The 12,439-nt window shown below is 38.9% G+C and overlaps 2 protein-coding genes across 2 annotated transcripts in view; both read left to right on the top strand.

Annotated features, from left to right (window-relative positions):
• Positions 1–12,439, top strand: part of KIF4A (kinesin family member 4A) — a 146,532-nt gene that overhangs the window by 79,581 nt on the left and 54,512 nt on the right. The window contains exons 15-17 of the mRNA XM_049767403.1: positions 6,582–6,685; positions 8,251–8,395; positions 10,916–11,026. Coding sequence (XP_049623360.1) covers positions 6,582–6,685; positions 8,251–8,395; positions 10,916–11,026 — 360 coding nt within the window. The remainder of the gene's footprint in view (positions 1–6,581; positions 6,686–8,250; positions 8,396–10,915; positions 11,027–12,439) is intronic.
• DLG3 (discs large MAGUK scaffold protein 3) overlaps positions 1–12,439 on the top strand; it is a 213,708-nt gene that overhangs the window by 2,191 nt on the left and 199,078 nt on the right. The window lies entirely within an intron of this gene.

The raw sequence follows: 12,439 nt of genomic DNA on the forward strand, positions 1-12,439 counted from the left end.
CAAAGGACTAGACTGCATGTTTTACATACAGGAAGCCCAAGATTGCTCTCTGGCTCTGCATAGTTTGTAGAACAACAGGCTTGGTATAGCCCCTGGGCATAGCTGGCATGGCCTAAAAGGAAAAAAATATTTTATTGAGGCAAAAAGAAATAAAGATCAGCCATATATTTGTTTGCAATTATATACATTAATCTTTGAGAACAAATAAGTACTTTTTGAAGACAAGGGTCCATAAATTTATGAACATAGAAATATCTAGGTCCTTCAGAGCATAGTGCTATAAAGATAGAACTTATCCATAAAAGGAAACCTGAGAAAAGTTCAAACATTTAGGACCTTAAACAAAATTGGAAATCAAAGGATTCCCAGAAACAAGAGAATGAATATATCAGCTATCAGAAGCTTACATTAGGAACAAGATAATGCTTAAATAATCTAACCTTAAATCTCAAGACTAGAGAAAGAAAAACAAGTGAAATCTAAAGTAAGTAGAAGGAAAGAAGGAACTTAAAAAACTTACTTGAAATCCACAAAATAAAAATCAAGACAAAAAGATTATTAAGAAATTACTTTGGAAAAAACACAGTGCCACTAAATTCAATAATCTAGAAAAAATAGAAAAAAATCATTTAGACTCATACAACTTCCCAAGACAGAGGATGTAGGAAACCTAAATAGATGTATTACTGGAAATTAAAACAAAAATAAAAATTGCCCAAAATATAAGCCCAGTGGCAGCTCATGCATCACTCTTTTGCTTGCAGTAGTCTGTGAATTACCATACACGTATGTCACTGCCCATGTATTGCAGTGGTATGCAATAGCCCATGTGTCACCGTGTCAACTCAATTCATGCCATTTTTGCACTAGTGAGTTTTACCAAATTGGTTTACTAGTAGCTTCAATTAACTCTTCACTAGTCCTTCACTAGTTCTATCAAACCTAGTCATTTCTACCAAACCTTCAAATATGAAAAATTAACTGTTTCTTATTCTTCAACATAATCAATAAAACAAATTTATTCTAATAGCTCCTATGCGACTAACATTCTAATACCAAAAACACACAAATACTTAACATTTTGTTTGTTTTGGAGAGGCATACCTGGCAGTGCGCAGAGGTTACACCCTGACTCTGCTCAGGAATCACTCCTGGTGGGCTTCAGGGAGCATGTGGAATGATGGACTGAAGCTAGGTTGGCTAAGTGCAAGGCAAATGTCCTACCTGCTATACTATCACTCCAGCCCCTACAAACACATTACTTGAAAGTGATATTACTGGATGGAGCAATAGCACAGTGGATAAGGTATTTGCCTTGCTGGTGTTAGCCGGTTTTCACTTTGTTTTCCCAATGAAGACTCCCTGGGAAAGCTGGAGGGGGAAGCCACCATCTTGGCTAGCCATTCTGTGTGGTGGAGCTGCTAACACCAACATGCCTTGCATACAGCTGACCTATGATCGATCCCCAGCATCCTATATGGTCTCCTGAGCCTGTCAGGAGTAATTTCTGAGTACAGAGCCAAGAGTAACCCCTGAACATTGCTGGGTGTGGGCCTAAATGAAGAAAGACCTCAATATCAGATTCTAGTCTATTAAATTCATTGAGGAAAACATTGAACCCTATGATTTTTACTTCAAAGAAGTCTTTTACAATTCAACACCATTTGGCGAATTAAATAAGCAAAAGTAAAATCAAATAAAATCAAATAAAAAATTGCAAAAACAATTGGGCAAAATAAAAAACATTCTAACTAATGTGAGAAACTGTTTACACACCATACATAAGACAAAACAGTAATATTCAAGTGAGTTAAATCACTCACAAAACTTAAAAAAATGTGGGGGCTGGAGAGATAGCATGGAGATAAGGCATTTGCCTTGTATCCAGAAGGACGGTGGTTCGAATCCCGACATCCCATATGGTCCCCCAAGCCTGCCAGGAGAGATTTCTGAGCATAGAGCCAGGAGTAACCCCTGAGCACAAATGCAACTCAATTTAAAAATAAATTGAGCAAAGAGCTGAATAAATACTAAGATATAAAAAAAAGTTCATTGTCATTTATTGTCATAGAATGCAAATGGGTTTTTTTTTTTGTTTTGTTTTTTTTTTTTTTTTTTTGGTTTTTGGGTCACACCTGGCAGCGCTCAGGGGTTGGTTACTCCTGGCTCTATGCTCAGAAACCACCCCTGGCAGGCACAGGGGACCATATGGGATGTTGGGATTCGAACCACCATCCTTCTGCATGAAGGCAAATGCCTTACCTCCCATGCTATCTCTCCAGCCCCTAAAATGCATATTTAAACAACTATGCAGTAGCAATTTCTGAGCACAGAGCCAGGAGTAATCTCTGAACTCTGCTTGGTGTGGCCCAAAAAAAAAAACAAAACAAGAAAGAAGGAAGGGGGCCGGGCGGTGGCGCTAAAGGTAAGGTGCCTGCCTTGCCTGCGCTAACCTTGGACGGACCGCGGTTCGATCCCCCGGTGTCCCATATGGTCCCCCAAGCCAGGAGCAACTTCTGAGCACATAGCCAGGAGTAACCCCTGAGTGTTACTGGGTGTGGCCCAAAAACCAAAAAAAAAAAAAAGAAGGAAGGAAGGAAGAAAGGAGTGAGGGAGGGAGGGAGGGAGGGAGGGAGGGAGGGAGGGAGGGAGGGAGGGAAGGAAGGAAGGAAGGAAGGAAGGAAGGAAGGAAGGAAGGAAGGAAGGGAAAGGAAAGGAAAGGAAAGGAAAGGAAAGGAAAGGAAAGGAAAGGAAAGGAGGGAGGGAGGGAGGGAGGGAGGGAGGGAGGGAGGGAGGGAGGGAGGGAGGGAGGGAGGGAGGGAGGGAAAAGAAACATCAGGTCTGGTGGGATATGATATAAATGGAACCCTCATTCACTGTTGGTAGAAAATAGCATGGAGGGGATAGAATGATAGCACATTTGCCTTGCAAACGGCTGAATAGGGATGGGCATGGGGTCTATCCTCAGCATCCCATGGTCTCCTGAGCCTTCCAAGAGTGATTTCTGAACACAGAGCCAGGAGAGCCAGGCCAGGGAGTACCCTGAGTACCGCTGGGTATGGCCCAAAAATAAAACAAACAGAAGTAGCATGGAGAATTTTCAAAATATTTGAAGTATTACTCCCATGATTCCCTCTCCTTTGCATCTATCCCATGAATATTAACTTCACAATATAAATGAACACCTTTGTTCATCACAGTACTGTTTACTATAGCTAAGAACTGTAAAAAAATCCAGTGCTGTGATAGATGATTAGATAAAGAATTGATTATGGTTAAAAATGCAATGGAGGGCCCGAGTGGTAGCACAGCAGTAGGGCATTTGCCTTGCATGCAGCTGACCCAGGACAGACCCAGATTCAATCCCTGGCATCCCATATAGTACCTCAAGCCAGGAGTGATTTCTGAGCTCTGAGCCAGGGTAACCCCTGAGTGTTGCCAGGTATGGCCCAGCCCTCCCCCCAAATAAAAGAGTAATGGAATTCTACTCAGAAATAAAGATGAAATCTTATCTTATGCTACTAGTTGGAACTAGACATTAACTATTTAAACAAGGTCATAGAGAGAAATATAAATGTTAAATGATCTCATTCTTCCTGGACACTTAAAATAACAAAGCAAGGGAACAAACAGTATCCAGTGTAAACAAACCCTTGTAATCTGGCAAGAGAACTAAGGTTACCAAGTGGGAGGAGGGGGTTGCAGAAGAGCATACTAAAAGTGTCTTAACGACAATAATGGAGGCATTTTGGTCATTTAATGCTAGCAGTGCATTAACTTATTTTTTAAGTCCCCCCCCCCCAGTGCATTAACTTATTACACCAAACTCAACGACCATGGTACTTCAAGAATAATGATTTTTTTTGGTTTTGAGCTACACCTGGTGGTGCTCAGGAGTTACTCCTGGTTCTATGCTCAGAAATCGATCCTGGCAAGCTCGGGATCATGTGGGATGCTAGGAGTCGAACCCAGCTCGGGCCGGGGTTGGCAGCATGCAGGGCAAACACCCTACTGCTACACTATCTCTCCAGCCCCAATAATATTTTGAAAGGCAAGTTTTCAAGCTAGAAATACAATGTGTGGGGGCCGGGCGGTGGCGCTAAAGGTAAGGTGCCTGCCTTGCCTGCGCTAGCCTTGGACGGACCGCGGTTCGATCCCCCGGTGTCCCATATGGTCCCCCAAGCCAGGAGCAACTTCTGAGCACATAGCCAGGAGTAACCCCTGAGCATTACCGGGTGTGGCCCAAAAATCACAAAAAAAAAAAAAGAAAGAAAAGAAATACAATGTGTTAGGGCACATTATATACATTTATTTTGTTTTGTTTTGTTTTGTTTTTGGGTCACACCCAGCGGTGCTCAGGGGTTACTCCTGGCTGTGTGCTCAGAAATAGTTCCTGGCAGGCACGGGGGACCATATGGGACACTGGGATTCGAACCAACCACCTTTGGTCCTGGATCGGCTGCTTGCAAGGCAAACACCGCTGTGCTATCTCTCCGGGCCCTATATACATTTATTATATATTTGTATACAGGAGACCGCATTTTATCTTTAGTACCATTGGAAGAGACCCTCATGCAAGTCAGGAGGGACCCCTTAGCACCAATAGGTATTGCCCCTACATATACACAATAGATATTGCCCCTACATTATCTGTCTGTTATATCTTCATTTATATGCCTGTATTTTAAATATATTCCACAATATTATGTTAATTATATACACATGTATTCTAGATATGCATATATCTGTATAAATGTTCGAGCTATGCCTATGTCCAGATATATACTATGTGGATTTTATAAAAAATATGTTTGGTAAATCTGAACCATATTTGTAATTGTTCTCTAGTTCTCTCTGGAGAAGAGACTAGATTATTGGCAATAGTGCATAATCAAAAGGAATTTACCTTTATATTTATTTTCTGGACTATTTTGAATAATACTTTCATTTATTATTTATATATATATACATAATATTTGGAAGAGTTTAAATGTTTAGGGTAGCTATAATGCAATAAGGTTATTTTTAAAGTATATAGAAGTAGTTCAGCATTAAAAAGCAGGTCTTGGGCCCGGAGAGATAGCACAGCAGTGTTTGCCTTGCAAGCAGCTGATCCAGGACCTAAGGTGGTTGGTTCAAATCCCAGTGTCCCATATGGTCCCCTGTGCCTTCCAGGAGCTATTTCTGAGCAGACAGCCAGGAGTAACCCCTGAGTACCGCCGGGTGTGGCCCAAAAACCAAGAAGAAAAAAAAAACACAGGTCTTCCCTATTCAGAAAGATTCTCTATTAAAGTCCCACCTAACCTGCCTAAGTTTCTTTGCATATCATTTTAATACTGGTCTAAAATGTATATATAATTTTAACTGCCAGAGATTTATTCCTCCAGTGTGACCTTTATTTTTTTTCAATTATGAGAATAGGAAGTTATTAGTTCACTGAATTTTCACAATCTTGCAAACTATCAAACTTCAGTATCTTATTTTCTAAATGCATGCTGAATTTGTTTCTTGAATTTCCTAAATGCTATGGAATATATATGTTGGAAATTCTGAATGTAAAAATGTTTGTGCAGCCATTTACAGTTTATGTTTTAACTTTTTTCTTATTTCATCTTACCAATGTATGCTCTAAGGTAAGTGTTATTGTTATGTTTTTGCACAGATCAGAAAACTCTTGGGGATTTCCAAGACAACCTCTAAGTACCCCAATGAGGAAGATTCACAGGGTCTATCACATAGTTAAAGTCATAGCTAAGATTTGTAATAGTGAAACAATGCAGAGAAAAATAAGCAAGATCATGAAAAAAAGTCTGAAGGAAATCAGGCCTTTTTCCCTAAGAGAGGTACTATTCCAAATTATGTGAAGTATTTTGTCTCAAGAAGTCCCTTTGAGTGAAGGATCAGGACTTTTACCCAAGGTCATTATTTTTGAGGGGAAAGAGGTAGAAACAATGAAACATACCCTGGAGTGTATGACCCCTGATGGTACTGGGTAACCATATGCTGTGCTGGTGATAAAGCAGGGGTCAGTTGCATGTGTGGTAAAAGCCTTATCCCTTGTACTATCTCTCAAATCTCCAGAAGTCATAGTTCTAGACTTCCAGAACAGATGTATACAGGAAAAACCATATTGTTTATACCAATTAAATACAGTGCCTCAATATAATAGGCTAGCAAATGGCAAAAATCCAACAAAATTCCAAGTTCCCAGGCACAAAGAAAGAGCCAGTCTTGGACACAGAACTTTTTAGTACTTTTTTCTTTTATAAACAGAACTTGTAATGAAATAGAATATTAGCCTTAGGATGGATATAAAATAACTATTTTGCATAAAACTAGATTAAAATACATAAGTAACTTTCCTTAAGGCATGTACATAATAAGTCTGAACTTGAGATTTAAATTCCATGGCTTTGGATTTCAAGTTCATATTTTTTCTACCAAATAAATTTAAACTTTATCAAGTCAAATACAAATGTTTTAGCATACAAATGAAGAGATATGGTTGAATGCATGGTTATTAAGATACAGAAGGTAGAAGCAGTTGTAATACTTTCTTTCTTACCAATACTATTTTTCAGGATAATATTAAAAATCTAGAATTGGAAGTTATCAATCTGCAAAAAGAAAAGGAAGAATTGGTACTTGAACTTCAGACAGCAAAGAAGGATATCAATCAAGCCAAGTAAGAATAAAGTTAATATATATAAGCCCCCACTGTGTGAGTAGCCTTAGAGGGAATGCAGTGAAAGACTCATTTCTTTTTTTTATATGTAAATCAGGGTTTATTGCAGGATGACAATCAGATAGCACGTGGCATTATATGGGCATATCATATGTCACCTAAACTCATCCAAATAAAGAAGAATGATCAAACAGATCACTTATGCAAATTAGGGCTATAATATGGTACCTCAGAGGTAATATGTACCTCTGTAATAAGGTACCTTATTTTCCTCTTTCTAATCCCTCCCTCCATAACAGTGTGAGAGTAAACCATATTGTTACACATTCTACCAGTTTATTTCTTTTTATTGTAGAGTAGTAATGCATATTCTGTATGCAGAATATCTGCACATTCATTCTTCAACTGATGAAGACTCATTTCTTATCCTCATAGTATTTCAATTTAGTAAGGATAATATATCTAAATTTTAAAAACGTTTATTTTGGGTATTTTTAATTCTCATGATGATAGTTAAAGAATTCTGTGTACAACTTAACATGAGTAGCCAAATAAATTCCTTAGACATTAATTGCGCAGATGTTTTGATGCAGGCAATATCTGTTCAGGTCAAGGAAAGCTTTGATCAGATTGCTTGTCTCAGCACTTAATGATAAATAACTGTGACTAGATTACTGTACAGGCTAAAAACAAGACTACATCTAGACACCACCTAATTAGGAGTAAAACCAAGACAGATAATCAAAATGTCCTCCATTTTCTTCAGATATGGGTTTTATTGACTATCCTACTTTCTTTTCACTTTGTGGCTCTTTTGATGTTAAAGTATTGAGTTTAAAAGTTGGGGGCCGGAGAGATAGCATGGAGGTAAGGCGTTTGCCTTTCATGCAGGAGGTCATCGGTTCGAATCCCGGCGCCCCATATGGTCCCCCGTGCCTGCCAGGAGCAATTTCTGAGCCTGGAGCCAGGAATAACCCCTGAGCACTGCCGGGTGTGACCCAAAAACCACAAAAAAAAAAAAAAAAAAAAAAGTTGGGTTCTTTTTTTTTAGGGTGGCATTGGGTTATGGGTTTTATGGTCATGCCAAGCAGCCGTCAGGTTACTCTTGCCTCTGCTCTCAGAAATAATTCCTGGCAGTCTCTGGGGCTGTATGCAATGCCAGGGACTGAAGTTTGTGCAAGGCAAATGGCCTACCACTGTGCTATCACTCCAGCCCCGCAACTTGGGTTCTTAATAGTCATGGTGAATGTTCGTTTTCTTTCTGTTTCAGTTTGTGTAAGAATCAGAGATATTCTTTGCAGCTAAACTGAAGTGAGAGGTTTTCAGAGAACAATCCTTTTGACATAGAGTTTTGAGGGATTTGTGTATTGAGGCAATTGCATTGTTGCACCAAAACACAATTATACTCTTTGTATTAAGTTACTATTAATTGAAGCATTGTTTTTATATTTTATTTATAATTATAATTTATTTATAATAATTACAAGCCAATGAGTCCAATATTATGTTTTTTAAAACCATGCTTAGCTGCCAGTAATATTCATTTTCCCCACATCTGTGTTTAGGTTAAGTGAGCGCCGCCGTAAACATCTCCAGGAATTAGAGGGTCAAATAGCTGAGCTGAAGAAGAAATTAAATGAACAGTCCAAACTTCTGAAACTGAAGGAATCCACAGAGCATACTGTCTCCAAATTGAATCAGGAAATAAGGGTAATAAACTCTCATTTGCATTTTCTTTGTTAAAACTCAAAACACAACTGTTTCATTTAGAATTATACGATAGAGATATTTTCAGGTCAGAAAACAGTGAAAATCAAGAGGATAGAAATTATATTAACTATCTTCTCAGACAACGATGTACCGAAAATAGAAAGGAATTACAAACAAATGGATAAATAGCTTGAAAACCTGGAAATTAAACAACTCACTACTGAACAGTCAATGGAGCAGAGAGGAAATCAAAAGATTCTTGGAAAGAAATGAGAATGAAGACACAAATTATCAGAATGTGTGGAATACAGCAAAGGTGATATTAAGAGAGAAATTTACAATTTTGCAAGCATTCAATGGGAAAGAAGAACGGCCTACATAAATAACTTAATGGTGCAGCTTAAGAAATTGGAAACTGGGGGCTAGAGCTGTGGCATGGAGCAGTAAGGCATCTGCCTTGCCAGCACTAGCCTAGGATGGACCGCAGTTGATCCCCCAGCATCCCATATGGTTCCCCAAGCCAGGAGCGACTTCTGAGCGCATAGCCAGAAGTAACCCCTGAGCGTCACCCGGTGTGCCCCCCCCCAAAAAAAAAACAGAAAAAAAATAAATTGGAAACTTACCAACAAAATTAGCTGAAAGGCAAGCAGGAAGAAGGTAATAAAACTTAAAGGAAAAATTAATGAACTAGACACCCAAAAGATCAATGAAAACAAGAGTTCTTTCTTTGAAAAAATGAACAAGTATGATAAACCTCATAAGAAAGTGATAGAGAGGGCCCAGAGAGATAGCACAGTTGGTTCGAATCCCGGTGTCCCATATGGTCCCCGTGCCTGCCAGGAGCTATTTCTGAGCAGACAGCCAGGAGTAACCCCTGAGCAACGCCAGGTGTGGCCCAAAAACCAAAAAAAAAGAAATTGATAGAGAGATGGGGCCGAGTGGTGGCACAAATGGTAGGTCGTTTGCCTTGGAAGCTCTAACCTAGGATGAACAGCGGTTTGATTCCCCCTGCATCCCATATGGTGTGTGGCCCAAAAATTAAAAAAAAAAGTGAGAGAAACTTAATAAACCCAAATCAGAAATGAAAGGAGGTTATCACTACAGATACTTAAAGAGGACCTACTGGCAAACCTTCACAGGCTCTTTCAGGACATTGAAGAAACAAATACTCCCAAAGAATTTCTATGAAACTAACATCACCCTGATACCAAAAGCAGACAGAGAAACAACAACATCAACTAAAGAATTACAGGCTAGTATCCTTAATGAGCATTGATGTACAGTTACTCAACCAAATACCCGCAAACATAATCTAACAATTCATCAAGAAGATAATACACCATGACCAAATAGATTCATTCCTTGGCCAGAGAGATAGCATGGAGGTAGGGCCTTTGCCTTGCATGAAAACGGATGGTGGTTTGAATCCCGGCATCCCATATGGTCCTCCAAGCCTGTCAGGAGTGATTTCTGAACGCAGAGCCAAGAGCAATCCATGAGCGCCACAGGATGTGACCCAACCCCCCCCCCCAAAAAAAAAATGAACTTAGAACTGTATTTAATGCTGTGTACATTTTTAAAAAAAACGATTGATTAGGGCCAGAGAGATAGCACAGCGGCGTTTGCCTTGCAAGCAGCCGGTCCAGGACCGAAGGTGGTTGGTTAGAATCCCGACATCCCATATGGTCCCCCATGCCTGCCAGGAGCTATTTCTGACCAGATAGCCAGGAGTAACCCCTGAGCACTGCTGGGTGTGGCCCAAAAACAAAAACAAAAAAAAACGATTGATTGGTTTTTTGCAGTGCTCAGGAGTAACTTAAAAATATAATCTCTTTAAGTATAGAAATATGTGCTTGTTTCTTAGAGTGTGCATGCTAAATTAATGTCATCTGTCATGATTTTCTTCACTGTAATCCATTATTATCAAAAGCTGTAAAGTGATTGAATAGTAGTAAATATTTGACAAGTGAAACAAATGTCCCTTTTGCAGAATGTGCTGGTAGTTACCTCAAATCTTACATGACATGCGTAGTTTGTTAAATTCTCTGAACCCAAAGGGCAAAAATCATCTTAATATTTTGTGAGTGACCACTTCCATAATCATGTGAAATGATTTCACAAGCATTTTGGAAAAATTGGAATATATTGAATGTTAAGTTCCTGACACCTGCAAAGAGGTGATTATGGGTTATGTGTACTGACAATTAAGTTAACCTCAAAAGTTTAAGTAGGTTGCTTTTTTAAGGATTAGAGTCAAAGGAGCACAGTAAAAATGGTGTTAGAGTGCCAATTATTGTTTGCATTGGCCCACCAAAATATGAGGGACATGGAAAGGAAAACCATTGGCCTAAATACAAGGAGACCGTACCCCTGAAGTTTCCCGGCATAAGACCAACTCTAGGCTCCAGGTAAACTAGTTTGTCCAATCCAATTTAGCTATAAGTTTTCTCTCATTAGTTTATCCAGCTGTACATCAGCCTAAAATAAAATAGAAAACTAATACTTGTATTTGTTCTTTAGATGATGAAAAGCCAGCGCGTACAGTTAATGCGTCAGATGAAAGAGGATGGTGAGAAGTTTAGACAATGGAAGCATCAAAAAGACAGAGAAGTAATACAGTTGAAAGAGCGAGTAAGTAACTAATAATTACTTAATAATTACTTACTCTTCTCTGATCAACCTATATGCCTAAAATACAACAATGAAGGACTTGTAATTCACAATGGTCTCAATAAAATTTTTTTAAAAGAAAATGAAAGTACCCAGAGTAATGTAAAGAATTTTGAAAAAAGAATAAACTTGGAAATTTTACATTTTCTGGTATCAACACATTCATTATTTTATATAGTTACCACTGTCAGTATAGTTAGAATACATGAAATCATTTATCAGCAGATCTCAATCAACCTTTTCCTCTTTTTCCCACCCTGTGCTGTTGTACTCTCTGACTTTGTAGGTTCAGTTTTTCCCATATATAAATGAAACCATACAGTGTTTTTTTCTTTGCTTTTTTCTTTTTTTAATTATTTAAACAACTTTATTACCTACATGATTGTGTTTGGGTTTCAGTCATGTAAAGAACACCACCCATCACCAGTGCAGCATTCCCATCACCAATGTCCCAAATCTCCCTCCTCCCCAACCAAACCCCACCTGTACTCTAGACAGGCTTTCTATTTCCCTCGTACATTCTCATTATTAGGATAGTTCAAAACGTTCTTATTTCTCTAACTAAACTCATCCCTGTTTCTGGTGAGCTTCATGAGGTGAGCTATAACTTCCAGCTCTTTTCTCTTTTGTGTCTGAAAGTTATTATTGCAAGAATGTCTTTCATTTTTCTTAAAACCCATAGATGAGTGAGACCATTCTGCGTCTTTCTCTCTCTGAATTATTTCACTCAGCATAATAGATTCCATGTACGTCCATGTATAGAAGAATTTCATGACTTCATCTCTCCTGACAGCTGCATAATATTCCATTGTGTATATGTACCACAGTTTCTTTAGCCACTCATCTGTTGAAGGGTATCTTGGCTGTTTCCAGCATCTTGCTATGGTAAATAGTTCCGAAATGAATATAGGTGTAAGGAAGGGATTTTTGTATTGTATTTTTATGTTCCTAGGGTATATTCCTAGGAGTGGTATAGCTGGGTCGTATGGGAACTCGATTTCCAGTTTTTGGAGGAATCTCCATATTGCTTTCCATAAAGGTTGAACTAGATGGCATTCCCACCAGCAGTGGATAAGAGTTCCTTTCTCTCCACATCCCCACCAACACTGCTTGTTCTCATTCTTTGTGATGTGTGCCAATTTCTGGAGTGTGAGGTGGTACCCCACACTTGTTTTGATTTGCATCTCCCTGATGATTAGTATTGTGGAGCATTTTTTCATGTGTCTTTTGGCCATTAGTATTTCTTCTTTGTCAACGTGTCTGTCCATTCTTCTCCCCATTTTTTGACGGGATTAGATGTTTTTTTCTTGTAAATTTCTGTCAGTGCCTTGTATATTTTAGAGATTAACCCCTTGTCTGATGGGTATTGGGTGA

Source organism: Suncus etruscus, chromosome X (assembly GCF_024139225.1).
Source record: "Suncus etruscus isolate mSunEtr1 chromosome X, mSunEtr1.pri.cur, whole genome shotgun sequence".
In the NCBI taxonomy this organism is placed as follows: Eukaryota; Metazoa; Chordata; class Mammalia; order Eulipotyphla; family Soricidae; genus Suncus; species Suncus etruscus.